Raw genomic sequence first — 27,905 nt, 5'->3', positions numbered from 1 at the left:
TTAAAAAGAAACAACAGGCCAAAAATGGAGTCCCTTGTGCAAGCCCCTCATCAGCAAAACAAGACTTAATATCTGAACTTTAACCAGTCAATCTGGAAATAACCGATCAGTACCAGTGAGGTCATCTGCATGACAGATCCCCGCCCCTTCCCCAAAGGAAGGTGACCTTGCCGGAAACAATACTCTTTGTTACAGACTTCCTTTTTCAGCTCCCTTCTGCCTATAAAAGCCTTTCATTTTGTACAGCTTCTTCAAGCTCCTTTCTATTTGTTAGATGGGATGCTGCCCAACTGCCCAATTCATGAACTGTTGACTAAAGCCAATTTGATCTTTTAATTTACTTAGTTGAATTTTGTTTTTTTGACACAGTGAAATGTGATGTTAGTAGCTGATATGAAACATTTATCAAGAACCAATTAACTTCCCATGACCAAAATTACAGACAACGATTATCTTTCAGAACTATGACAACCCTTAGCAACTACGTGGCAAGTTGTTTTGCAAATATTTTAATCATTTAATTGGAAAAATAACAAGCCATATGTACCTGGGAAGGAAAAACATAGAAGAAGAAAAAAGAGGACAAGAAAGGGAGGAAAGGAGGAAGAGGATTTATCTTAAAATATTTAATCAAAATTAAAAATAAAAATTCCTGATCTCTAAAATGGTTTACATTCCAAAAAAGGAAAGGAAATGCTTTGAATGCTGACATTACAACAGGCACAGAATCAGCTATTAGATCTTAAAATAAGAATTATTTCCATGCCCATTGTCCACAAATCATGATTAAAAAGCAAACTTCAAATATTACTAAATCCATTTTCTTATTTACTACCTAATTCCATCAGAGCTAATTGAAGATACAATAACCACAGAACTTACAGACAGGAGAAACAAAGCGATCTGGTTTTGCTCATTTTTTTTTTAATCCACTTACAGACAAAAATTAGAAAAACTATATACTTAATTTTTCAAAACTACAATAATGTAAGACACCTTGTACTTTTTCCTTTAACTGTGAGCATAATTGATATGAATAAAAACATTCTTTTTTTTTTTATTATTCTTTTTTCATGTTTGGCCCAATAGCTTCAGGAACTGAAATAATCTCTTCTAGGCTTCATCGAAGAGGGAGAGATATGTGCATAATTTCTACAGCATCAAAAAAAAAAGTTTCATTGAGGTAGGTACAGAGGATTTACCATCAGGAAGCATGTGTATGCTTAATCATGTATGCATGTGATGTTTTAAAAACCCTCTACAAACATTTTTGAGTTATAAAATGTATGACACATTCTAGCTTATTATCCTAGGTTCAGTTTACTATTATTTGGAGTTCTTGTATTTGCACTTTTCTTCCAAGAACATGGTTGAGAATAAAAGGCAGAGGAAACTGATCACTTCCTGTCTCCAAATAACGTCATACTCGCCTATGCTTAATTGATTTACAAGCTCAGATAAATGTTATTTTCAGGCAAGCTGTGAATTATATTAAATGACTCTGAAAGAGAAAAAGAAAAGCCACGGCTTAAGTTGTTAGTGAAGGAAGGCCTTGCTTGAAATTCATGTCAACCTTCTATTCTGCAAAGCAACTCATCCACATAAAAATAGTCAAAAAGGACTTCATTTAATTAGTGATATGTAGACTTTTGCATAGAAAAAAGGTTACAAAGTAATGCAAAAAAAAACTAGGTACAGTAATTTTAAAACAAATATTTAAAAAAGTATAATTTTGCATAATGTTTAACATTCTCATAATGTTTATTGCTTTCTCCACACAGCAGAGAAATGAAGTGCATAATTATACATGCTGTGTCTTTATCTTTCAAACATAAAATCTCACGTGCTCAATTTCAATGTATTAAGAGATTATTTTGTCATTAAACAAAATAAAAAAGAAAAACACCACTATGTAGCACTAGTCTAGGCATGAACAAAAATAATTTATGTACATCCCATTGTATACATTCACCTTGATTTGGGATCAAATGCAATCATGAGCTTGACAAAGAGCATTTTTTAAAAATCGTGGCTTTTCTCTTCCCAATGCTCTCTCCCTGTCTCATCACCTCCAGAAATGCAACCTTTCCCAAAGGGTGACAAGAATAGATATTACACATTATCAGGACAAAATGAAGAGGATAAATATGTAAAAATAGTCCAAATGAAACAATAAATTAAACTTTTACAAACTGGAGAATTTTCAAGTTGGCCTGAATCAAATAGCTTCAGGTGGGCACACGGTAGGCAACGCTCTCAGGTGCACTCTCTACATGTATGATTTACATAAAGAGGCACCATATTTTGAGCCATAAAAAATAGGGCCCCGGGGGGGTGGGGGGTGGGAGGTGGGGACGCTTGCAGGCAGGGCAGCAATGGTGCTTAATCCGAGCAATGATGGAATAATTGCTTATACCAATGCATTGCAAAATGTCGCCACTTGGCAGGCAAGTCTGTACAAAAAAAGCCAACTAAGGGTAAAACTAGTTTTTTTTCAACTTGAAAATTATTTTCAGCAATCCTTTTGGCCAATAAAAACCTGTTGGTTTCAATAGAGTACTCTTTTCTGGCACTTCATTAAAACGTCTGCAGCCTAATGCAAGCCTTCCGTGGCTTTCCTTTCTTACCCTCACCTCTAGGCTCTTCTTTACTTGTGCAACGTCAGCTAATTCAGAAGAAGACTTTTACTAGCTCAGGCACTTATGAGACACGCGTATGCTTTTCCATCTAGTGTGGAGAGAATCCAGTCAGGGCTTTTTGTTTTTTTTTTGTTGTTGTTGTTGGTGTTGTTGCTTGCGTTTGTGTTTGTTTTTCTTCCCCAATTCACACCTTCTGACGCGCTGCTGGATGATACAGTCCACGTATTTTTCCAGGAAACGTCAACATAGAAGACCAGTGCCAAGTTCTCAGAAAGTTGCTGAGGTCAGTGACCCAGGCTGCCTTCTTTTTTTTGTTTTTGTGTGTGTGTTGTTTTTCTTCCCCAATTCACACCTTCTGATGCACTGCTGGATGGTACAGTCCATGCATTTTCCAGGAAAACGTCTACATAGGAGACCAGTGTGGACTTCTCAGAAAGTGGCTGAGGTCAGTGACCCAGGCTGCTGCCTTTTTTTTTTTTGCTTTTGTGTGTGTTTTGTTTTTTTTCCCCAATTCACACCTTCTGATGCCTGCTGGATGGTACAGTCCATGCATTTTCCAGGAAAACGTCTACATAGGCGACCAGTGTGGACTTCTCAGAAAGTGGCTGAGGTCAGTGACCCAGGCTGCATTCTTTTGTTTGTTTGTTTTTGTGTGTGTGTTGTTTTTCTTCCCCAATTCACACCTTCCGACGCACTTCTGGATGGTACAGTCCATGCATTTTCCAGGAAAACCTCTACATAGGCGATCAGTGCTGAGTTCTCACAAAGTGGCTGAGGTCAGTGACCCAAGCTGCCTTCTTTGTGTGTGTGTGTGTGTTGTTTTTCTTCCCCAATTCACACCTTCTGACGCCCTGCTGGATGGTACAGTGCATGCATTTTCCAGAAAAACGTCTACACAGGCGACCAGTGCGGGGTTCTCAGAAAGTGGCTGAGGTCAGTGACCCAAGCTGCCTTGAACGAGACAAGAGAGAGAAGCAAACAAAGGGACAAACAGGTAGCAGCCCACCTCCCGGGGGCGGGGACGGGGGGGGGGGGTGGTCTGCGCCTCCCACGGCCTCGCGTCCCCGCGCGTCCCCGCGCCGCCTAGAAGGCTCCCACCTCGGTCCCCCAGGGCCGGTAGGGTTTGCCGCCCGCCCCCCCGCCCGCGGGCTGCGGGCCCGCCGCCGCCGCCACGGCCAAGGGCGGGCTGATGGTGGCGGCCGCCACGGCCGCCGCGGCGCTCGGGGGCAGCCCCGGGAAGGCGCCCGCGAAGGACAGGGGCAGGCTGTGCGCCGCGGCGGTGGCGGCGGCGGCGGCCGCGTGCACGGTGGCCGACAGCGACAGCAGCGGCGCGCAGGCGGCCGCGGCCCCCCCCGCCCCCGCGGGCAGCCGCAGCGCCGAGTCGGCGTGCGCGAAGGCGGCGAGCAGCGGCGCGGGCCCGTCGGGCGCGGGCAGGCCGGGCGGCAGCAGCGCGGGCAGCGGCGGCAGCGCGGCGGCCCAGGGCTGCGGCGGCGGCGGGGGGCGGGGCGCCAGCGAGGACGTCACGGCCGCCGCCTCCCGCTGCGAGGCGCAGGTGCTCAGGTGCGACACGAGGCGCGCCCGCAGCGGGTCGGAGGAGTCCAGGCCCTCCACGGAGCTCAGGTAGCGCGCCACCTCGCCCAGGCACTCCCGGAAGCCGATGCTCATGAAGTCCAGCGCCAGGGCGTGCGCGTCGAAGTAGCCTGGGGGGGGGGGGGCGGGAGAGCCGGGGCGTCACCGCGAGGCCCCCCGCCCCGCCCCGCCCCGCATCCCGGAACGAGCCGCGCGGGAGCGGCCGCAGGTGCGCGCTGCCCGCGGGAGGCGCCCGGCCAGGCCGCAGTGCGCGTGCGCGCCAGGCACAGCGCCGCCTGCTCCCCGGCGGCCCGGCCGGAGCCCCCAGGTGCACACAGCTCCGTGCAAATAAACGGGGGCGGGGGCGGAGATGGGACGGTCCTCGCCTTCTCTGCTGCCGGACAGGGAGGCTCCCCAGGAACTGCAGGGGCCCTGCGCTGGGGGTGAGAGGGCGCATCTCGCGCATCCTCCCTCTTGGCCTCGCTGACAGAGACGTGCAGTGCGTCTCAGCAGCTGGAGGACTTTTTTAAAAAAAATGTGCTAGAATCTGGGGATCCCTGGGTGGCTCAGCGGTTTAGCGCCGCCTTCAGCCCAGGGCGTGATCCTGGAGACCCGGGATCGGGATCGAGTCTCCCATGTCGGGCTCCCTGCATGGAGCCTGCTTCTCCCTCTGCCTGTCTCTGCCCCTCCCCCCCATCATAAATAAATTGAAAAACATGTGCTAGAATCTCTGAATAAATCCATCAGTGCTTCTTGACTCATGACCTCGATCAAAGGGAAAACCGCCTGTCATTTACTCTGCATGAAAAAAAAAATCTGATGAAAATGAACATTGTAGGGGAGGGTTTGCTCTCTGAAGATCCCATTTTTCTGTTCAGGCAATACAGCCTGCTGGACGGATACGAGATTCCTACAGCTCCTCGCTTTCCTGAGATTCAAACATCCACCTCCCACACTGGCTAACTTCTATTTTCCTGGCATCCACCCTAGGGGGAAAAAATGTGTATTGATTTTTCGGTGTATATGCATGCAAACTCCACACCTAAGGTTGCTATCGTAAAAATGGCTGGAACGGAGTCTTATTTACGAGAATCCCTTTTTATCCAAAGGGTAATACATTAGATAGAAAATAGTGATGTGCCATTATTACCAGTGCCAATTCAGAGTAGAATACTAATCAGACACTTGGGGAAATGGCACCACTTGGAATGAGTGACCTCTAATGTGCACAAATGTATCCTTTTCAGATTCTTTCCCATTTGCAACAATTTTTTTTTTTTTTTTTTTTTTTTTTTTAGTGACTTCCAAATTAAACTCAGTTTTGGGAGATGGGTGTATGTACAAATGAGAAATCTTACATTCAAAGTTATTTTTTCCTAAGGCATTTACTACATTATCTTTTTCATGTTTCTGCTGATCAAAGTATTACCTGTTTCGTTTATCATCTACTAAAACTTAAACCATCTTATTCTGTGACAAAAGCATTTGAGAAATAGTGGTCACAATATTCAAACTCCCAAAGCTAGAATATCAACAGAAATCTGGAAGTGCCAAAAAAGACAGTTGGGGCAAAAATACACACCATTAAAACAGTAGCAATAATAGCACAAAGCTGATATAAGAGAATATCATGAAACGTGGAAGATCAGCAGCAAACCTAGTTATCATCCCAGGACTTTGGCTTAGTTAGCAACAGGGTCCCTGGGATTAAGAGGGAAAGCTCTCCCTGAAGAAAGGCACCTCCAAAGAAAGGTTTCACAGGAGAACCCTCAGGGTTCTTTGTTGGGCTTTTCAAGCTTCTAATTTTCATGAGAAGGAGGGATGCAATGAACAGAAGACAGTCTAGAAACACAGAGGGATCTAGATATTTAAGTTACTCTTCTAAATCCTCTCTAGAAGCTATTGCAATACCAAGACGGACAGTAAAGAATGAACCAACAGAATTGGAACCCCGGGGGCTTCCAAGAATTTTCATGAGTGGGCACAAAGTGATTGAAATTTGTGGTCGGCCAGCTGTATGTAGTTATATAGGGCTGAGTTCTCTGTTGTGTATTAAGGAATATAAATTGTGCAATTTCTATTCTATTGCTGAACACAGAGGGAAATGACCATGAGCAGCTGTCTCTTGGGAATAATCTTGGGCCAATAATAAAAGCATCCCGGTCCATATCACTTCCCTGTGCCATCACTGCTGTATGGCTTTCAGTGAATAAACTCACAACCACCTTGTGAGGCAGTCACTATCACTGTCCTCATTGTACAGATGAGGAAACGGGGGCTCCAAGGAGGTAAGGAGTGTACCCTGGGTCACAGGGCTAATATACGCAGAGCTGGGATTTGAAACCAGGCATCCGGACTGCAGAGTCTGTGCCCTCCACCACTACACCGTGAGGCCCCCGCAGCACTTGTGAGTCTTAGATGATGTGAGCTCACATTGCCAGCCCCTCCTCTTCAAGGCCCACACTTTCTCCTGTGGATGACCTCTCTAATGCCTTGGCAGCCAGGAGACTTGTATGGAACTTGCTTGGTAATGTCTGTTCACAAACTATTCTGGGATGAATTTTAGGACTGTTCAGGTAGCCAAGAATAGCAACCAAGAATGGAACTTAGTTTTTATAATAAGGAGTAAGAACAATATTACGCTTTAGAAGTATAGCTCATGCCAAATATTTGAAGCCCTGATAAGAATTCTTAGCCTTGTGGTGGACATCACCGAGAGAGGCAGAGCAATCGAACTGCTGTTTCTGCACCATTACTGACTCAGTCAGTCTCCTACACTCCTGAGGTGGCAGGTGCAGGGACAGAATCACGGGGCTGGAGGGGCTTTAGAGCTCAGAATGAATGCAGTGCAGACCTCACAGTGCAGCAGAACACTTCTGTCTTGGGTTAGAGGTGAGGCAGTGGCCACTGAGCTGGATGGATCACTGGTTTCTACGATTTCATCCAGTTCTCTTCTCTGTGATGTAAGAGTTTTAGCATCCTATGCTGAGGATCTTAATGCTTAGAAATACAATTCCATACCCATTCAGGATGGTTTCTAGAGAAGGTGCAATTGAGGTTAAGTCAAACCATGAGGGCTTCTCTTTACAGCGACTACATCCCCCTCCTCATACAGTTAAAAAGACTGTGAAGGAAGGCCAGGGCTGTGTTCCACAGGTCCTCGGCTATATGGCCATGCTGGACTTAAATCCTGAAGGACTTCCACAGCAGTTGGTAAATGGCTATTTCCCTCCAAAGTTTTGCCCCTGCTCCAATGTAGGGCATGCTGTGATAGGACGTCATGAAAGGCTAATCCTGAGCGGAGAAGCTGCCATGGTGGAGGGCAGCACTCAGCCCCTGGTGGTGGTGGTACACTCTGTCTACCCAGCTGTCAAATACCTTAAATAACAAAACACTCTTGGTTAAGGTGAACACAAAGGCCTGCTTGACAGGTGGAAAGGTACTCAAGTCTGAGTAATGTGTGAGAAGACGGATCACATCTGAATCTGAATGAATATTACAGCTTTCAGGATCTCAAGACTATTTTTAACATGACAGGAGGGTCCATCTTTGACTTCTGGATGATTCTTTCCTAAATCACTCTCTAGTACAGAAGACATCTCTCCAGGCCACCGGGCCCGGGGTACCCGTTCCTGTTTGCCCTCTGCAGGAATGACTCCGCTCCATTAATAGTTTGCAGTTACAGAGATTCACTACCCAAACTTCAACTGCTCTGTCTGGTATCAACTCGAGACCGACCAAAATATGAAAATAATTCTGAAGTCAATTCCTCTGGAATAGCTGAATTATGTTGAGTCCTAGTCTTGATTTAAGGAGGGGAGGGGTGTTTCGGGGGAAGGGAAAGAAGAAGAGAAAAAGATTGCCTTTAACCTCCTGTTTATGTTTGGATGTTTGTGTGTTTGTTTTGTCTTTCTGTACAGATTCCAGCATGTGCTTCTGAGGTCCCAAACAAATCTGTGACCAGGCTGCTGTGAATGAAGCTTTACTCCCACAGTATTATAAAAGCAAACACAAGCCCAGGGTCAAGTGCTTCTTTTGTTCCAGAAGTTCTTTCCCACGAGTTCAATCCTGCCATTAGCATTGATTTCCACAGCTTTAATCTGGGACCTCCTATCTCAGCTTGTTAAAGAACTGTTCAACTATGACTTTCCTTTACTCTTGGGGGGGGGGGGGGTGGGGGGATGAAAAGAGAAAGGTGAAAGGGGGTAAAAATGAAGTCACCTACTTACCTTTACCCCCAGTTGCCTGAAGCATCTTCAAATGATCTACCGTCATTTGCAGTATTTCAGCTTTCTCTAACTTTGCAGATCCCTGCATAAATAAATAATAAAGTCTTAGAAGTTCTATGGAAACTGATTTGGAACATTTTACGCTGGATTCTCAGTTTTTCTTCTCACGAGAAAATTCGAAGTTTAATTGTTTTTCACAGAAACATCCGAGTTCTTTGCAAACTTTACGTGTAAACGATAATTACTATGTCACACCCAATGACAGATATTTGCCAATTTATCTTTTAAAGATGAAAAGGCCTAAAAATAAATTTTTAATCATAAGAATAATTATATTCCTAAGATCACTATGCTGAAACGATTCTTGACATTTGCAAAAATCTCAAACCTTACATCCAATCTCTATCCTGTATTTCATTAAGGGACTACCAATAGTCTTATATAATGTTGCAGTCTAGATCAGTTGACTCTGACTCTGAAGGACAAGGAAACAGGACCTTGTAAATTAGATTTTTTCAAAAATAAAAAGTTCTAATAAGTCTTTAAGGCACACCACTGGTAAGCAGACACAAAAATAAAAAAGGGAAGTCTTTTAAGGGTTTTTTTTTTTTTTTCCCAAAAATTACCAGCAGGTGTCACTGTAAATTCCAAGATCATAAACAAGAAAGCATAATTTACTACCTATCTAGTAAGCATCAGAAGTGCTTAAAGATATTTGAACTCTTTAAAATAATTCTTAATGTCTTGGAAATAGATCTACATGTCCTACTTTTTAAAATAAGGCAATCTCTGGAAACCAGCTAAAATACAAATGTGCCACCTTGAACTGCCTCAGAGGACTGTGGGTGGCTTCTAATTTCTTGGAAAAGCCAAATAATTAAATCAATATGTCTTTTTGAAAAGGAAACTGAAGTTTTTTTCAGGTTCCTATGCTCTACTTGTTTTGTGAAAATTATCAGCACCCTGTACATGGTGAGAGTGCCAGAGTTATTTAAGCTGCTAGAAAGAACACTCTTCTAATCATACTGTGACAGGGCCAGCTCACTAGGGTTGGTAGCCAAGCTTGGCAAATGGGAAAGCCAGTGTTTATGGTAACTAACTGCCAAACAACTGAGGTTTGCTTTTAAGGTTTGTTTTAAGTTGACATTTAAGAAAAAAAAAAAAAAAAAAAAAAAAAAAAACTAACAAACTAAGGGGGGGAAAAATCACCAAACTGACTGTTCTTCAAAATTGCATGCATCCCAGTCCTCAAAGTGAAAACACTGATTTGTTCTGATATTTTCATTTTCAGCCTATTGTCATTAAAAATGCTACTAATCAAAACTACAAATTCCGCGTTACATTTAGCTTACTAAAGTCAGCTGTAGCATATAGGTGTCTTTTTTCTCTCAAAAATGTATAATCGAGAGCATAGTACATCTTGTACTTCTGTCAATTTTCAATATTTCCATGAAGATGTATAGTAGTTTCAGTGAAAGTGCCTAATCACAAAATTGCAGTTTCTGGATAATTTCCAAGGGCTTTGTAGGGCTTGCTGTATGTTTGTGGTTCATGAAGTAAACAATGAAATGAAATAAACAAACAACTACCCTATTTGAATTAAATTGAAAGTATTTTCAATGGCATATGATGCCATAGTCTTTGAAAGATGCTCTTAGAAATCTGTGCCATTGTGGCAAGAGATACAAAACTTTTCCAAAACGACAGAGGAAGATTTAAACACTTGGCTTCTTCCTCTTCTAAGTGTGCAAAATCTTTTTCTTTTCTTTTTTTTTTTTTTGGCAAAGGAATACCTTGAATTCTGAAAAAGGAAATTTATGGCTAGTTTTATTTTTACCAAACTTCCAAAAGAAAATGGTATTCCCGAATGGAAGAGCATTCTATTAATCCAGGAATTAAAAATGAAACCAAGTGATTTTGTAAAACAAAACAAAACTAAAACAAAAACCTCGTATTAGTATTATCATTTAGGAAATAGAGCTAGAGATGTTACTTCCTGGACTTTGGTTATGTTTAAAATCAAAAGCAGTTTTTTTTTAACCGTTTGACACAAAAATGAAATTTCACAGGATATATTTTTTAAAACAGTACGACGTACAGCTCAGTTTTAAACAAAACCACTACTGGTCTTCATAGAAAGAACAGAGAAAGCATGAACACTGTTACCCTTAAGGGAAAAATAAGCTGAAGAATGGAAATGTTTTTCAACTTCATGATGGATTATGTTTTTAATAGTTTTGCCACAACAAAGCATTTTATTGAAATAGCTGCTCTGTGCCAGATCAGGGCACATACACCATTATTTTAATGAGCTTTAACAAGAACCCACATTCCCAGATGAGAGAATCAGATTTTTTGAGCCTTTTGGTGGGGTGGTTAGGGGTGAGGGTAGCTTACTTGTTTTTCAAAAGCAGTTGGCACCAGTCGTCTCAACTCAGATAAACTGTTATTTATCCGATCTCGCCGCCTTTTCTCTATTATCTATCCCAAAGGAAGCAAAACAACAACAAAAGTTTATGAAGACACAAATGATAAAATTACTCCTAATGTTAGAATACAACTGTTACACATTAGGCTGGACTACATGAAATAAAAGGGAAAAAAAAATCACATACCCCTCTCCTTTTCTTTCTTGCCATAATCTGAGATGTTGTTGTTGGGGAATTTGATCTAATCACAGAGCTAGTACTTTGCCTATGAAATAGGAACAGTATGTCAGGTGCTGCATTAACATAACAATGGCTTCTTCTGGGTACTTCATGGCACCCATTAAATATTGAGTGCACAGTTCAGGTCTGTGTTGTTTCACTCTTAATTCTTACTTTTAACATACTTTGTTTTCAGGTAAGAATCACGCCCCTTCCCCTTTTTTTAACCAGTCACCCGGACACCAAATCCACTGGCAAAAACATCCCTAAACTTTTAAGTCTTGCAATGAAAAACTTACAAGCAGTCAGAGAGAGAAGTCAGGTCTTAGGACTTCTCGGTTCCGCTCCTAAATGTTTCTTAAAAATCAACTACTCTCCAATAGCATCCCTCCTCCGCCCTCCCGTCAGACACACTAGACAAAGCAAAGCTGTTTTGAAATAAAGGCCACGTTTAGCACCGCTATCAAACAGACAGACAGTCATCACATGTCAAACCGTTGTCCCCAGATGCAATCTTCAAAATAAACAGAAGTCAAACGTTAACTATTTCAAAACTTAGAGCTCACGGAAGGAAAAAAAAAAATTACAAATATCATGTTTTGCGAGCTAATCTTCCAAAAGAAGGTCCCAAGGTAAATCCAGGGAAATTAAAATCGGATCAACTGCGAGGCAAACGTTTTACTTTGAGAAGGAAACTGGAGGTATCCCCTAGGCTTCAGCCTAAGCCTAAACCTCCAGGCGCTGCGGTCCATCTTGAGTTCACTAGTGAAAAGATACTTTGTATCGAAAGTTCAATCAGATCACTTTGTCACCTACAGCTCCTTTCCAGCATCCTTTCCAGTTTGTACATGTTTCTCTTCATAATTCACGGTTTCTATGCTTCTTTATGTTCTCAAATTCTCCGGGTTCCTGTTATTTGTTCTCTTTCATTTTAACACTGTTGCACACACCAGGTTCTTATTACCTCACCTTCTCACTTCTGGATCTGATTTCTGAATTAAGTGTCCCCCTCAGTCCCACACCATCCCAACCTGGTTTCGCCTTTCACATGACTTCTGTGGTGCAGATCTTATTTTTTAGGATGACGCACACTTTAATAATGAAAAGATAACTGCAAACAACGTTTCACGTAAATAAATGTCTTTGCTGCTGCTGCTGCTTTCACACTTTCGTCCGTCTGTGCTCAGAACAGCGACGCGGAGAGAAAACCAGTCTTCCGCAGGTAGCAAGAATTTTGCTCTTTGAGTGGCAGCTGCAGATAAATAATTAAGCAGCTTGCGGGGATGCCAATTAGAGGCAATTATCGTTTGACCCGCCTTGGCATTAAAATGCCTCGGTAATCTCCCTCCGTCGCTGGAAAGTGGAGGTCTGGCTTCTGCGGTCCCGACCCCGATCTTTTGCAGACTGGAGGACCAGCAGCCCTGAGAGGTGATCCACGCCCCGAGCGGCCCCGGCCAGCGTCTGTCACTCACCCGCCCGTCAGCCCGCTCACGCAAAGTCAACCAGGAAAAGTCTGAGCACTGCAAAATCCGTAAGTCTTAACACTGCAAAAATCCTTACGTCTTGGAATTGCAAAAATCCTCCAGTCTTAAAATTGCAAAAATCCTTATGTCTTGAAATCGCAAAAATCCTTAACGTCCTAAAATCGCAAAAATCCTTAACGTCCTAAAATCGCAAAAATCCTTACGTCTTAAAGTCGCAAAAATCCTTACGTCTTAAAATTGCAAAAATCCTCAAGTGCTAAAATTGCAAAAATCCTCAAGTCTTAAAACTGCAAAAATCCTCAAGTCTTAAAATTGCAAAAATCCTCGAGTCTTAAAATTGCAAAGATCCTCAAGTGTTAAAATTGCAAACGTCCTCAAGTCTTAAAATCGCAAACATCCTTACGTCTTAAAATCGGATCCTCAAGTCTTAAAATCGCAAACATCCTCAAGTCTTAAAATTGCAAAAATCCTTACGCCTTAAAATCGGAAAGATCCTCAAGTCTTAAAATCGCAAACATCCTCAACGTCTTAAAACCGCAAAAACCCTTAAGTCTTAAAATTGCAAATTGCTTTTCATTTCTCCCAAAGCAGAGTCCTCTTTTTAGTCTCCCGGAAAATCGGGAAAAAAAGAAAAAAAAATCCCAACACTCGGTGCACCGGGTCTCCGCGCGGCGGGCCCCGGGAGCGCCCGCACAGCCGGGGGCGGGGGCGCCGCAGCGCTGACAGCGGGGACCCCCCCCCCCACTCCCGCGCCGCGCTCGGGCCGCGGCCCCGGCCCCCGCCCCACCCCGGCGCACGCTCGCCCCCCGGGCGCCCGGCGCTCCCGCTTCCCCGGCGGCGCTCGGCCGCGGCGCGGAGGAGCCTCGGGCGCCCGCGCTCACCCCGAGTAGTTGTTCTCGCTCCCCACGTCGATGGTCTCGTCCATGTCGCTCTCGGAGGTCGTCTCCTCGCACGGGCGCTTCATCGCGGCGCGGGGCGCAGCGCCCTCCCTGCGGCCGCCGCCTCCTCCCTCCCGCCCGCTCCGGGCCCGGGCAGGCGCGGCTCCCGCGGCGGCGCGGTCGGCTCCTCGCGGCTCTTTCCCACGCCGCCGCCGCGCTCGGCCGCAAGAACCGGCGCCGGCCACGCCCCCCCCGCGCGGGCGGGGCCCCCCGCGCCCTCCCGCCCCGCCCACCCCGCCGGGTCCCGCCTCCCCGGGGCCGGCGTGGCCCGCGATTGGCTGCGGCCGGAGGGGGCGGGGCCGCGCTGGCCAATGCCCGCGGAGGGCCTCCTGCCGAGGCGTGGGAACGCGGCCGCGCAGCTCGGCTCCGGGAGCGGCGCGCGCGGGCGGGAGAGGCGGCGGCGAGCGTGCGCGCGGGGCTGAGGACGCCCCGGGGTCGCCGCCCTCCGCCGCCGCCCCCTGCGCCGTCTGACCGAGAAGTTCCCGTCCCGGGTTTAAAGCTTAACCCCGAGCGCGTGGCCGCGTGTGAGCGGGCGTGCAGCGACGCGGGGAGGCGCCGCGGCTGTGCCCCGTCTGCACCAAAGCTGCGGCGGCCTGACCCCGACGGTCACATTGGCCCTCGGGGGGGGGGGCGGGGTTCAGAAAAAAAAAAAGCTTAAATCAAAATCGCTTTTCTCCCGGGCAGCTCCCGAGGCTGCTTCGGCGGCCAGATAGGGACGTGCGTTAGCCCCCCTCCCCTCGCAGGTCCTTAATTCACCGCCGGCCGTCGGCGGGTCGCAGCTCTGCAGCCCCGTGACGTTGCATTTGCTCCAAATCAGGTTTTTACGTCCCGCCCACAGGGCTGTGCGCAGGGGCCTCCGCGGGGTGGACGGTGAGCCAGCCGCGTCCGCGCCGGTGGCGCCAAACCCTAGACCCCGGGACGCAGGTATTTCAGGACGCAGTTTTAAAGGCGTTTCCTCCAGCGGCGAGCTCTCCGGGCTGGCCCCAGTGCGCGCCGCCGCAGCGGCCTGGGTCCCGCGGCCCCCGCAGCGGGGCGCGCCGCCGAGCATGGGTTCGCGGCCCGCGTGCGGCGCGGCGGGCGGCGGGGACGGCGGGGGCGGCGGCACGAGGGCTTCCGACACGTGTCTTCCAGCGGCTCCGCCCGCGAGCTGCGGGGCTTGCAGGGGCCGCGGCGACGGCCGGAGCGGAGCGGAGCTGAGCGGAGCTGCACGAGCGCGGCAGGCGGGGTGCGCTCGCCGGTGCCGGAGGCGCGGGCCGCCCGGGGTGGGTGGGGGGCGGATGGCGGCCCCGGGGCGGGGGCGGGGGCGGGGGCGGAGGGAGCCTTGCTGCGCCGGGACACCTCCGCGCCTTCGCGGGCCAGAAGGGGCGTCTGTCACTCATCACAACCCTCCGCCACGGACGGATTCCTGATTTTCGAGGGATGTGCCCAGGGCGTCCCTTTGACACTCCCTGCTGTCCCCACACCAGGCCGGCGCGGGGCGGGGAGGGGGAGGAGGAGGAGAGGAAGGGATGCGGCGGGCAGCCGCGGGGCCCGGGGGTGGGGTGGGGGGGCAGGACTTGCAGCCAGGCTGCTAAGCCCTCATTAAAACAACAAAACCCCCTTCCCCACGAGCCCTCGGCTCTTTTGTGCGGTCCCCACCGCGGTGCCTGCAACGACCGTGTGAACAGAAACCCAAAACGTTGCATCCTGACTTCTGAAACTTAACCTCGGGCCCAGCGCACGGTCGGCGGGGGCCCCCGGCGGGCCCGCGTGGGCTGGGCCAGGTCAGCTCGGGACGCGGGGAAGGCGGGGGGCGGTCTCCGGGTCTCGGCTCCCGGGCGGCCCCACCCACCCCCCAGCTCTGGATCCTGCAGCCCCGGGTGCGCAGCCCTGGGTCGCACCTGCGGGGAGGACGTGCCAGCCGCCCGCCCGCCGGGGCCACAGGTGAACGCGCTGCACGGGCCTGGCGCGAGCTCGTCCTTCACGACTTCCGAGTGAGGGCTGCACCTTTTTCTGAAAGTGAACGCCTTACAGGTGCACCTAACGTTTGCCACGAGAGCGAATAAACCCCGCGCTTCCAGACGCTGGAGGCAAAACCCGAGACCTTCACCGGGGGGGGGGAAATTATGAGTTCATTCTCACTGTATTAGTGCATCTGATTCCTCTAATTGTGAAAGATTGCAGAGGGGGGAATGGTTTGCTGGCAATAAAGTAGCAACTGGTTATAATTTTTCCATGTTTGTCTTCGGAGACTTAACTGCTGTAACGTGTTATAAAGAAAAATATAGCAGGGACGTTCGAAAGGCACACGCGGTTTTAATGTCGCTTAAAAATATTTTTTTAAGCGAAGAGGGTCATATTTTTAAAAGGCGTTTGGAGCAGTGCCGGCACATGGTAAGCGCTGTGTAAGTCCTTTAAATAAACAAGAATGCACAGGGCAAAAGACCTCGGTGTTTTGAACACCACCTAAAGAGTAATATGCTCACTTATCTGCAAAATACTCAATGGCAATTAGGCAGCGTGGGATTTTTCAATTAGGTCTTTTATTCCTCTCGAGGATTGCATCTCAGGATCCCCTGCTTAGGCGTCTGGTCTGATCTCTGTTGCCCTGAAAGTTAACTCTCGAGTCAGAGGAAGAAGCAGAGGGAGGAAACTCTTTAAACTGCCCCGGGTTGACTTAGAAACGGTTGTGGATGGTCCTGGGGATCCAGGGGGATGGAGGGGGGCGGCCTATGGCGAGAGAAAGAAAAAGAGGTTGGGAGCGCAGCTGATCTCAAGCCTCAACGCCCCGCAGCGACATCCTTTTCAGCAAAAGTTGGTTGAAGGCTTACTAAGAGCTTGGGCAGAGGAAAAGACGTCCGGGCACAGAGCAAACCACGGCTTTTTCCTTTTCAAAGATGTGTACATCGAGATAATGAGACTGAAAGATAGGAGACACTTTCCTAGAAAGGAAATGCCCTTTGGAGAGAGAGCTCAAGAGGAGCATCTAAAGGGAATGGAGGAGGAGGAGGAGAATCTGCCCTCTTCCCGAAATTGCTCCTCCCGCCCATGTTTCGAGCTTCTGTGATTTAGCTCCCTTGAAGGGTGGGAGTGAGATGTCCAATGCCAAGATCTGGAAACATCAGACCCAATGGCCTTGATCCCCTTCCCCAACTCTTCTACCCATTCAGTTTTGCAGCTGTTTAAATTACAATTTTATGGACCAGTGTTTCTGGGTTTGGGATATCTTGACCTAGTTTTATATCGTCCCACAAAATTTGAGTTTTCTTGCACATATTGATGAAGTGATTACTTGGCTGTAATCCCAAAATTCTTCTTGCACCATTTAGAGAAGGAAACCGGGATTTATTTATTTTTTTTTAAATGGTTTTTTTTTTTTTAAGGATTTTATTTATTCATGATAGTCACAGAGAGAGAGGCAGAGACACAGGCAGAGGGAGAAGCAGGCTCCATGCACCGGGAGCCCGATGCGGGATTCGATCCCGGGTCTCCAGGATCACGCCCTTGGCCAAAGGCAGGCGCCAAACCGCTGCGCCACCCAGGGATCCCGGAAACCGGGATTTAAAAAAGAAAAGGAAAGGAAAGGAAAAAGGAAAGGAAAGGAAAAGATCTTGGTCTGTTTTTCTCTTCATTAGAGTGCCCTACTGTTTCAAGATCAGTTGTCACACACTTTGCTAAGTGTGACCTCTCTGAATTCTTTAAGATGCTCCTTACAATTACTTAAAAAGTGTCTGCCATTCCCGTGTTTGGCTTCTCTTAGAAAGTCACCAAGGCATGACAGCACTTAAAAAAAAAGGGGGGGGGGTTAACTTGGTTCTCAGTGAGGTTATGGCAGCTCTGCTACGTAAAGACTGTGTTAGTCTGAGAAGCCTAACTCACATGGTTCATATTGAGAAGTCCAATGTTGGCCTCTCTGAAATATATATTAAAATACTTAACAAGCTTTCTCTGCAAAGGGAAGACAAACAGGTTGCTCTGAGAAGTGGTAGTCTTTTCACAGTTGCTGGGGCAGGTGACAAGCACTGGGTCTGCGGGCAGCTTTGTTGGGCTGCGCTCCGTGACTGCAAGGCTGTTGTGAGCTGGCAGTGCTTTAAAGTGTGTGCAGAACACCCTGAGAGTGGAGGCCTCGAGCAAGATCCTTGTGAATTTTAATACCTTTCTCAGCATCAGACTGCCAGAAGGCAGGCCAACCTAGGGTCGTGTGGGACAGGGCACGGACCCTACTGGCTTACTTAGCAAGCCAGTAAAGTAACACAAAGCAGAAAGCAACAGCAAGCGCAGGCCCACCAACCTTGAAGTCCTCTATAGCAGGGGACTGCTCTACCAGCTAACAGTCACTCTTGCCTGCTCACATAAGATGCATCATCTTTCTTGGCTTACCCAATAGGTGCAACTTTTTTGTGACATCAAAAACTCCGAGGTAGAAACTCTTAGACCCAAAGCCCCCTCTCTTGGAAGTTAGGAATGTTTCAATCGATCTCTGTTATTACGGGGGTCATTGATTTAAAAGCTTTTATGTCATGAATGGTGTTATTAGTTCTTAGCACAGGCCCGGGAAGGAAAGCTGCTCCTAATTGCTGGACCCTTGAGGAGAAGGTTGTAGAATTAATTAACTAGTATCCCATACCCCTGTCAGCAACAGTCGAAAGATAGCCACACTCATTCTATCAACTTCTTCTTTGTGAGGGTTGAATTGATGTTGGTGGGCTTTTCTTTCAAGTAAATTCTTTTTTCTGGTTTCTTAAAGTTGGTTTGACAGAAAGTTTGTTCCCTTCCCACCCCCCACCCTACCCCCACCCCGTCTTTAAGGGTACAGGTAGATATATTCACTTTTCTTAAGAAAATAATCTTTTAACTCACTACATCTCCATCCTCTAGAGTAGTGCCTCATGGGCGGTGGGTGCACAGTAATGGTTTGAAATGAAATTCTTTTTGAAATTAGTGAGCTTCCTGCTTCTTTCCATATATATGGAATTTAAATACATTGACATAATAAAATAGAAATAGACAACCATGAACTTAAAAACTAGGAAAATGAGGCACCTGGGTGGCTCAGAGGTTGGGAGCCTGCCTTCGGGTCAGGGTTGATCTGGAGGTCCTGGGATCCAGTCCCACATTGGGCTCCCTACAGGGAGCCTGCTTCTCCCTCTGCCTGTGTCTCTGCCTCTCTCTGTGTGTCTCTCATGAATAAATAAATAAAATCTTTAAACAAACAAACTAGAAAAGCGTTTACTGTTAATGAAACCTTAGTTTAGCACTGAGCTTCCTGGCAGCCAAGTCAGAAAGAGAAACAGTGAGTTTTCTAATTCTTGTAACCAGAAAAGAGGAAGCACATCTGTTTTTTCAAAAAAGGAAAACTTTAGCCAGTAGCTACATGACTGCTTTGTTCACAGACTTTAAAATTTTTATTTTATTTAAAATTTTATTATTTTCTGTGTCTAAAATTCTCTTCCAAGTATCTGTGTTAATTATAACATGAACAATAGCACTGTTATGTGTGAAGACAGTAGTTTATCTGTTAATAGCTAAATAAGCCATCTAGTAGGCTCTCAAGATTAATTAATTGACATAAATAGGACCAGTGTCTCAAAGAGTTACAAAAAGCTGGATTCTCCATAGGAAAGTTTCTGCTTCCAGTTTTAGGGAAAAAAAAAAATCATCAAAGATTCCTGGGTCTGGTTGATTGGCATTATTTGATGAAAGTGAAAGAGAGAAAGACTACAGATTTCTGAAATATCAAATGCTGTGGAAAAATTTAAGAGTAAAATTATTTTCCTCTAGAATGCAAATGAACACCTATATTTTCTTTTTTTTTTTTCACCTATATTTTCTTGACACTTTTCGTTGGAAATTTTATTAGATGTGTGCACATTTATGCCATTATCTGCTTATTTTAAAATCAATAGATGACTTTTTTATGGGGAAGGGAACTCTGCTAGATTGGAAATAAGAAGTTGCTAATTTTAGATTTTCTGTGGAAAAAAATAACAGGCTATTTTTGGATCTTCATGCTTCGCAAACCTATTGAAGTGCATACTTTTGGAGAAACATAGAAAAAAATAGCAAGATCTCCCCCCCACCCCAGACTGCTGTTGGTTCTAGCGGATTAGAATTTAACTAACTCTGGGTAACTATTGATTGAAAGACAAAGCACAGAAATTTTAAATTTTTTTCTGCCTTTAGCCTTCAAAATAATGTAATCATGTATCATGGCCATTGAGATAGAGACACTTTTTTAAAGATAGATTTTGGTCTTAAGTAATAGCTCATTCCATTGCTAGGAAATGAGTACCTAAAAAAAATAACAGTTCTCTTCAGAACTGCAAAATTCATCAAGGCAATGCAACCTCTTTGAAAACAAAATGTCATGGGGGACCCCTGGGTCGCTCAGTGGTTGAGTGTCTGCCTTCGGCTCAGGGCGTGATCCCAAGATCCTGGGATCGAGTCCCGAATAGGGCTCCCTGCAGGGAGCCCGCTTCTCCCTCTGCCTGTGTTTCTGTCTCTCTCTCTCTCTGTGTCTCTCATGAATAAATAAAATCTTTAAAAAAAGAAAGAAAAGAAAATGTCATGGCTCTTAGCAGAGAGCAAGCATGCTCAGCTGCAGGATGGAGAAGGGCTGCGTGCTGTGCCTTAAATATGCACTAAAGGTGTTTCCATAGCACTTTTAACCTGAGAATCCTAGAGCATTATTGAATCATGCATGAATCAAAACTCACTGCATTGTAGGATTTTCTTGTCAAGGCTGGCTATCAGGATTTTGGTAGAATAGTCTCAACAGGAACATAATAAAGTCTGAAAATAGGTTAAGATATGAGTAGCAAATAGAAAACCCATACAAATGTTGTTTATAGGCACTTCAGTGTATATCCATCTATAAGGAGATAGAAGTGTCTGCATACAGAAAGATATAAAAAGCACAAAATAGGGATCCCTGGGTGGCGCAGCGGTTTGGCGCCTGCCTTTGGCCCAGGGCGCGATCCTGGAGACCCTGGATCGAATCCCACATCGGGCTCCCAGTGCATGGAGCCTGCTTCTCCCTCTGCCTGAGTCTCTGCCTCTCTCTCTCTCTCTCTCTCTCTCTCTGTGACTATCATAAAAATTAAAAAAAAAAAAAAAGATTAAAAAAAGCACAAAATAACTAAAAGTGTTTTAGTTGATATGACCTGATTGTTAGTATATATGAGAGGCTGTGGTAATATCCAGCACAGACCAGTAGTCCAAGCCAGGGAAATGCTGCATTGTGTAATGAAGCCACCATTTGCAAAATGGAATTTGCAAATTTTGTATGTTTTGTATTTTCTCTATTGCTGAAAATTGCATTCATTGTATTTATTTTGTACCTTATCTTTTGTATATTCTAACATCTACATTTTTGAATCAGTTTCTTCATGCAATTTTTAAAACGTACACCCTTGGAAAAGCAGACTTTAATATTTTTTATCTCCTGGTGCCAGGGGGATAAGATTGTTATATTAAAGGGTTGGGAGAATGATTCCCTCTGGTGTTCAGGTGAAACACATGAAAAATCCTGTTCTGTGTGTATGAACCCATGAAATATCGATAAATTCTGTATTTGTTTGCAAAGATTCTAGTTGGGATAACAAAGGTGTGAGCAAAATTTAAAATTGAAAAATTCCAACGATACCTTAATGTTTTTTGTGTGAATTGGGAAAAAGGAATGTCCACACTTTGATTTTAACAATGAAATACTGTTCTCATTCCAAAATGTAGTATGAGAACTACTAGGCTGGGAACCTCAAAGTAGGGGCTAAATAAACAGAACTGTGGGGGGAAATGATCTAAAAATGAAACCAAAGAGGGTATGAACAGAGATCTCTAACAGAATTGTTAGTTTGTATACTTGGAAGTAATAAGACTCACTCATTCATCATGCCTGATTTTTCGGACTGTGCCTCTCTTAAATTTATTCTCATTTCCAGGCCACTGAAGTATTAAATACCTACTTTGAGCAGTGCTCCCTGGTAAGCAGCGTGGGCAACACCTGGTGAATAAGACCCAATTCTCTCACCCTCAGGAAGTAGCAGGAGATATAATATAGGAGTCTAAACACAAAGAACTATTACACAAGATGGGATTTACTCAAGACCAAAGTAAAAGGAAAACTGCATGCTAGGGGCATAAAGTGAAAAATTCATTTTTAGAGGGTGATTTCATCAGTGGCAGTTCCAAAATTTATGTGTTGGATTGGGGACAGCAATCCTGTTGAAGGGTGGAGGCGACCCAAGGATTTTTGACAAGTTCCACTTATATAATAAGCACAGTTTTCATTTAGACATTATGTTTATTGGGGTGTATGTACTGCCATCAGATATTATGAGGTGGGTTGTCTAACCTCTTATCCATCCTTTGGTGCAATCGTAGGATTAAGAGAAAAAGTGGCATTTGAGCAGAGCCTTGAAAGATCTCTGGAATAGCTTTGATTCTCAACACACTTTCTCGGAGAGGGACCAGCATTTGCAAGGATACACGGAGGCTGAAGATGCAGGCCATTCTTGGGGGGAGAAGTGATCCTTAGCTTCTAAATAAAATCTTAGCACTGAGCTTACTGGCAGCTGGAGTGAAGGATCTGGAGCAAAGGTGTGTAGAAGGGAGAGAGTTGTCTGGGGGAAATGAATTCGGTTCCAGCCAAATCAAATCATGGGGAAGCTTGTCTGCCAACCTGGGTGTCTTCTTGAACTCATTTGCAAGTTACTGGAGGTTTTGAAGATAAATGACATTTCAGAGCTGTAATTCATTAGATTGGTCCAATCACATTTCTTCCTTGTTTTGTCATCACTAACTTGAAAGCACTGTAGTGGAAGAAAAATGCCAGGAAAATGTGTGTTTCTAAATGGAATTTTTGATACTCTTTGTTTCTCTGCACAATTTAGCCACTGGAAGAGAATTGTCCGGATGGGTAACTTGGCCTTCGGGAAACTCATAGTATTTAATTACGTTTCTTGGGTTTATTTAATATAACCCAATTTAGATGAAAGGGCATGTTCACTGTCTATTTTGTGGAGAATCTGTAGAATTATGCCAAAACTTGCACATTAGCATTTACAGATTTGTTTAGAAATCTGCCGTGCCATTATTAAAATCAGCACACGGTTATACTCTCAAGGATTAAGAGAACTTCCTAAAAGTGAAGTTTTTGGCTTCATTGACTTCCTAGTAACCTATGGTACACAGACGATGCACGCTATCTTAGGTTTACCCATACTAGATACTTGCAGTGAAAGGCGGAGTCCTGATTCTTTCCTGCTACTTTCTTGCTGAAAGAGAAACATAAATTACAGTTACTTTTCCATAGGGTGCATAAATATTTAAGGATGTTACAATTCAGGCATCCTTTAACTGTTTTTGGACTCATAAAGACACATTCTTCCCTGAAAGGCCTTGTCAAAGTGAAAGTAACTTGCATTTAAAGGGTGAATATTCAAAACAACCAAAAAGAGTGAATAGTCATTCAATAAAGAACAGTAATATTTAAGAAGGAAATGCAAGACAGCCTTCCAATAGAGATTTTTCTTTTAGTCACTGCATTGCAGGTTAAGCATAAAACAAAGCTCCTGTTGGTGAGCAAAGGTTACCAAAGTATAGTTCTTATCAAATCACAGTGGAGAACTTGCAGTGCTGGGGCCTGGCATTGAACGTTACATCCAGCTTCAATCCATTGATCAATCATCTAGTGAGCTCTTTAGAGAATTCAAAGGCACTGTAACATGTGATTTTTTTTTGGGGGGGGGGGGGGGACTTACTATCCAGAGACTACATTAATGATAGCTGCTATTCATCAAGTCCTTAGTTTGTGTCAGTTAGCTAACAAAGTACGATGTGGATTCGTTTATTTAATCCTCACTGGAAGTCCTTGAAGTAAGACAATCATTATCTTTATTTTACTGGTGAGAAATCAGACCCAGTGAGGTGAAAGAACTGCCCAAGGTTTTATGGGTATTAAGTGGTAGAGTCAGATTTGACTCAGGAAATCCAAAAATGGGCCAGTGCTCTTACCCATTACTGGATATTGCCTTCGAAAACAATGCATGTGCCAACAGGTAGAAGCAATGCACAGTTTGAGAAAAAAGTTGTTTCCCAAAGACCATTTAAAAGTGTGTTGTTTGGAAGGCCAAATCTCACAGCCACTATGTGATACCTGGTTGGTGTATTGGTTTTGGTTTGGTTTGGTTGTGTGTGTGTGTGTGTGTGTGTGTGTGTGTGTGTAAATGTGGTTGGTTGGTTGGTTGGTTGGTTTTTCAAAAAGCCTAAAGACTCCACAACATTTGCTTTGACGTGGATGGAACTGCAGGGTATGATGCTGAGTGAAGTAAATTAATTTGAAAAGGACAATCATCATATGGTGTCACTCATACGGGGAATATAAGAACTAGTGAGAGGGACTATTAGGGAAGGAGGGGAACTGAGTGGGAAAAATTAGAAAGGGAGACAAACCATGAGAGACTCCTAACTCTGGGAAACAAACACAGGGTTGTAGAAGGGGAGGTGGGCAGGGGGTTGGGGTACCTGGGTGACGGGCACTGAGGGGAGCACATGATGGGATGAGCACTGGGTGTTATACTGTAAGTTGGCAAATTGAATTTAAATAACAAAATCAAATACATTTTAAAAAGAAAGACTCCATGACAGGAATGCTTGTGGTTAAGAATATAAGCTTTGGCTTCAGACACCAGTGGGGCCATTTCCAACTCTGTCACTAGCTAGCCACAAGGCCTCAAGCACAGTCCTTTTCCTGAAGCTAGGACCTCAGGGGTTAATGATACCTAATAAAAGAGTAAGGAAGAAATGAAATAATGAGTGTCAAGTGCATAGTAATATGCTCAACACATGAAAAGAGAGATTTTATAGCTAATTAACTAATTTTGGGTCCTGAGAACAGGGGACCACTTTGCTGTTAACTTTTGTTTCTTTATTGAAATTGAAAGCATGTCTTTTGCTTTTATATTATGGTAGCAATACATGATTATTGCAGAAAAATTAGTAAACAAAGTTAGCAGTTACATTTAAATTGCCATTTAACCTGATAACCGGACAATCACCATTAGTGATGAGGATGATTATCCTTCCAATTTTGTATCGTTTTCATTTCACAAAATATGAAATCATTTTGCCTAATACTATTTGGCAAACTGCTTTTTAAACCTAAATTGGTATACTGAACATTTCATTAAATAGTTTATAACATCATTTTTTTTTTCTGATAGTAATCTTTGGTATGGATGTATTATAAATTGACTTAACTGTTTCTTATTGGGCATTTAAATGTTTGCAATTTTTTTCTATTATGAACAATGCTGAAATTTAGAAAAACCCTGTAGGTAAAAAAAAAAAATGCACGTTTTAATTATTTTTACTCTAAATTATAAGGAATAGAATCAAGTGACTGAAGAGTATTCATATTGTAAACACTTTTGATATTTCCTGCCAAATTACCTTTAATAACAGTTGGACCAATTTACATCTCTGCCAGCAGGGTGTAAGAATATTCATTTTTCTGAATCATCACCAACACTAGATAGTTCAGTAGTTGCCAGCCTGATGGATAAGATAGTATCTATCATTTTAATTTTAGAGTTTTTTATTATTAATGATGTTAGAATTTTTTTTCATGATCTTATTGGCTATTTGTAATTTTTGTGACTGTTAATATACTTAAATATACTTAATTTTTCTCTTGAGGTAGTTATCATTTTTTTAATAAAACATTTAATTTATTGGTCTTTTGGGGGGTATTTGATGTATCTCCAGTGTATTACAACTGAGCCATTAATCTTGTTGCTTTATCAACATTAACTGGTTCATTTTCATGACACTGCTGAGGAATCAGCTGTTTCTGCAGAGGTTCAAGGGAAAAGGCCTTTTGAGAAATTTGCAAATTCCTTTTGTATATCTACAAAAGCTTTATTCACTCTGTTAACTTCATCATTCACAATGTTTATCTTCTTAAGATTAGTGGTAACTGGTTTTGCTTTGTTTTTAGACTTAACGTTTTTTTTTGGCTGGCTATATGAAATACACTCCTGGACTTCTCTCCTCTTAGTTTGTTCTTGGCCATTGTCTTCGATACCCTCGTGCAGCAGCTCACAATCCAGGCAACGCCATCTACACGCACAGGCTATCTTTTTTACTGTTGAGTTAAATCTACTAAATATAAGGACACCTAGGTGGCTCAGTGGTTGAGCATCTGCCTTTGGCTCAGGTCATGATCCTGGGGTCCTGAGTCCTGGGTCCTGGGTCCTGGGTCCTGGGATCGAGTCCCACATCGTGCTCCCCACATGGAGACTACTTCTCCCTCTGCCTGTGTCTCTGCCTCTCTCTCTGTGCCTCTCGTGAATAAATAAATAAAATATTTTAGAAAGCTGATTATAAACCAAAGCACTTAATGTTTGTCTCATATATTATAAATATACATATATATTTATTTCAATTTCTCATTTTCTCTTTGATGTTTATGTATAGAGATTTTTTTTCAAGTTTATTAGTATTCAATGTTTTTTTTTTCCCCTACTTAGAAACAATCTTTATTCAATCTAGAATTTACTTTGGGATATTTTTTATACAGGAATGAATTTTAGTTCACTCAGCAAACATTAACTGCAGGCCGACAGTGTACCAGGTATCATGCTTTTGCTTGGAAAGTCCTTGGTGCACAATGTAGACAGAATTCCTGCCCTCAGGAGGGAACTCATCCTTTAAATGGCTCTTTAGTTGTCTCAGAATAGACTACTGATGCTCATACTTTACCTTTTTATTGATTTAAATTCCTTCTTTGCTGCTACCAAATCCATGTGTATAATCAGGTCTGCTTATAGACTTTCTATTTGATACCATTTACTTGTTTCTCTGTTTCTGTGCCAGGAGCTCACTGTTTTAATTATTGTAATTTTAAAACAATGTATTTTAATTAATAGTAAGACAAGGACTAATTTCATTCCTCTTGTTTTTTTTCTTTAATTTTTTTCTTGACTTCTTTCTTTCTTCTTTCTTTCTTTCTTTCTTTCTTTCTTTCTTTCTTTCTTTCTTCTTTCTTTCTTCTTTCTTCTTTTTTTTTTACTGTTTTTTTTTCCATTGTGGTATAATATGTATGAAGTCAAACAAAATCTTCCATTATAAGCATTTTAAATGTACAATTCAGTGGCATTAATTATAGATACAATATTGTGTGACCATCACCACCATCTCTAAAATTTTTCATCACCTCAAACAGAATCTCCATGCCTATTAAATAGTTAGCTTCCTATAATTCCCTTCTCCTAGCCCCCCGTAACTTCTAATCTACTTCGTTTCTCAATAAATTTACCTTTTCTAGATAATTTTATATAAGTGGAATCATAATATTTGTGCTTTTATGTCTGGCTTATTTTACTTTGCATAATGTTTTATCTTGCATAATGAATGATAAAACATTATGCAAAGTGAACTACAACTATACTATGTTGTAGTATGTGTCATAACTTCATGCTGTCTTAGGGCTGAATAATTAGTCCATTGTACATAATACTGCATTTTGTGTATCCATTCAGCCCTTCTATTTATATAGTTGGTAGAGAGCATTTGACTCTTGATCTCAGAGTTATAAGTTCTAGGCCTATTTAAATTTTTCTATTAAAAACTTTTTTTAAAAATTATTTATTTGAGAGAGAGACAGAGTGCATGAGAGAGCATGAGTGGGGGAGAGGCAGCCTATTCCCTGCTGGCTCGAACCCAGGACCCTGGGATTGGGATCATGACCTGAGCCAAAGGCAACACTTAACCAACTGAGCCACTGAGGTCTCCCTAGAGATTGCTGTATTTTATTTCTTTATTTTTAAAAAAGATTTTATTTAGTTATTCATGAAAGACACAGACATAGACAGAGGGAGAAGGAAGCCCCTCACAAGGAGCCCGATGTGGGACTCGATCCTGGGATTCCAGGATCACACCCGGAGCCGAAGGTAGACACTCAACCACTGAGCCACCCAGGCGTCCCTAGAGATTACTTTAAAAACAAACATTTATACTTCTGGAAGAACTTTAATCATTTTGTCAAGTGCATCCTCTACTGTCTTCTTAACAGGCTCTCTTAATATGCCTTTCTATCTATGTTTCAGTCCATTATTCCTATCTCCCTAAGTTACGAGTCCTGAGTGGCTTCAAAATGGCCCAAGCCCAGCATTGTACCTTGATCCTTCATCGTTTCCTTCCCTAAAGCTGTTCCATGCAGTAAAATTAGTTACTTCCATCTTCATTCTCCTAATAAGAATGGAGAGTTCCTCGGTGTAATTGATCTCATAGAGGTATTGGGAAAACAGTCTGAATCATCTGTCCCTAAGTCATGAATGTTGGATGGCTCCTAGCCCTCTTCGTAGGAATGGGTATTTTAGGAAGAGGACATTTGAGAACTCAAATGATTTGCTATATT

At 43.8% G+C, this 27,905-nt stretch overlaps 1 protein-coding gene, 1 long non-coding RNA gene and 1 pseudogene across 2 annotated transcripts; 1 reads left to right on the top strand and 2 right to left on the bottom strand.

Moving 5' to 3' along the window:
* Positions 1 to 493: 493 nt before the first annotated feature.
* Positions 494 to 13,633, bottom strand: HEY2 (hes related family bHLH transcription factor with YRPW motif 2). Its single transcript, XM_077902361.1, has 5 exons — positions 13,451 to 13,633; positions 11,053 to 11,131; positions 10,835 to 10,918; positions 8,438 to 8,519; positions 494 to 4,339 (listed from the first exon to the last, which is right to left on the bottom strand). Exons 1-5 carry the CDS (start codon positions 13,531 to 13,533, stop codon positions 3,723 to 3,725), a joined length of 945 nt encoding a protein of 314 aa, XP_077758487.1. The 5' UTR covers positions 13,534 to 13,633; the 3' UTR covers positions 494 to 3,722.
* LOC144316453 (uncharacterized) lies at positions 4,130 to 8,571 on the top strand. Its single transcript, XR_013382404.1, has 2 exons — positions 4,130 to 4,259; positions 8,129 to 8,571. It is a non-coding gene; the product is annotated as an uncharacterized LOC144316453 (long non-coding RNA).
* An 11,592-nt stretch (positions 13,634 to 25,225) lies between the features above and the next one.
* On the bottom strand, positions 25,226 to 25,559 carry LOC144286127 (ribosomal biogenesis factor pseudogene; annotated as a pseudogene).
* Between the last annotated feature and the right edge of the window lie 2,346 nt (positions 25,560 to 27,905).

The sequence above is a fragment of the Canis aureus genome, chromosome 1, assembly GCF_053574225.1.
Source record: "Canis aureus isolate CA01 chromosome 1, VMU_Caureus_v.1.0, whole genome shotgun sequence".
In the NCBI taxonomy this organism is placed as follows: Eukaryota; Metazoa; Chordata; class Mammalia; order Carnivora; family Canidae; genus Canis; species Canis aureus.
The sequence above is the reverse complement of the archived record's forward strand: the minus strand, read 5'-3'. Positions and strand labels throughout refer to the sequence as shown.

Excerpts from the sequence above, each read along its gene's own strand:
- HEY2 (XM_077902361.1), bottom strand. The coding sequence starts at position 13,533 with ATGAAGCGCCCGTGCGAGGAGACGACCTCCGAGAGCGACATGGACGAG. Across the intron at positions 11,132-13,450 it reads AGCGAGAACAACTACTCGGG|GCAAAGTACTAGCTCTGTGA; the intron begins GTGAGCGCGGGC and ends CCTATTTCATAG. Across the intron at positions 4,340-8,437 it reads TCAGGCAACTGGGGGTAAAG|GCTACTTCGACGCGCACGCC; the intron begins GTAAGTAGGTGA and ends CCCCCCCCCCAG.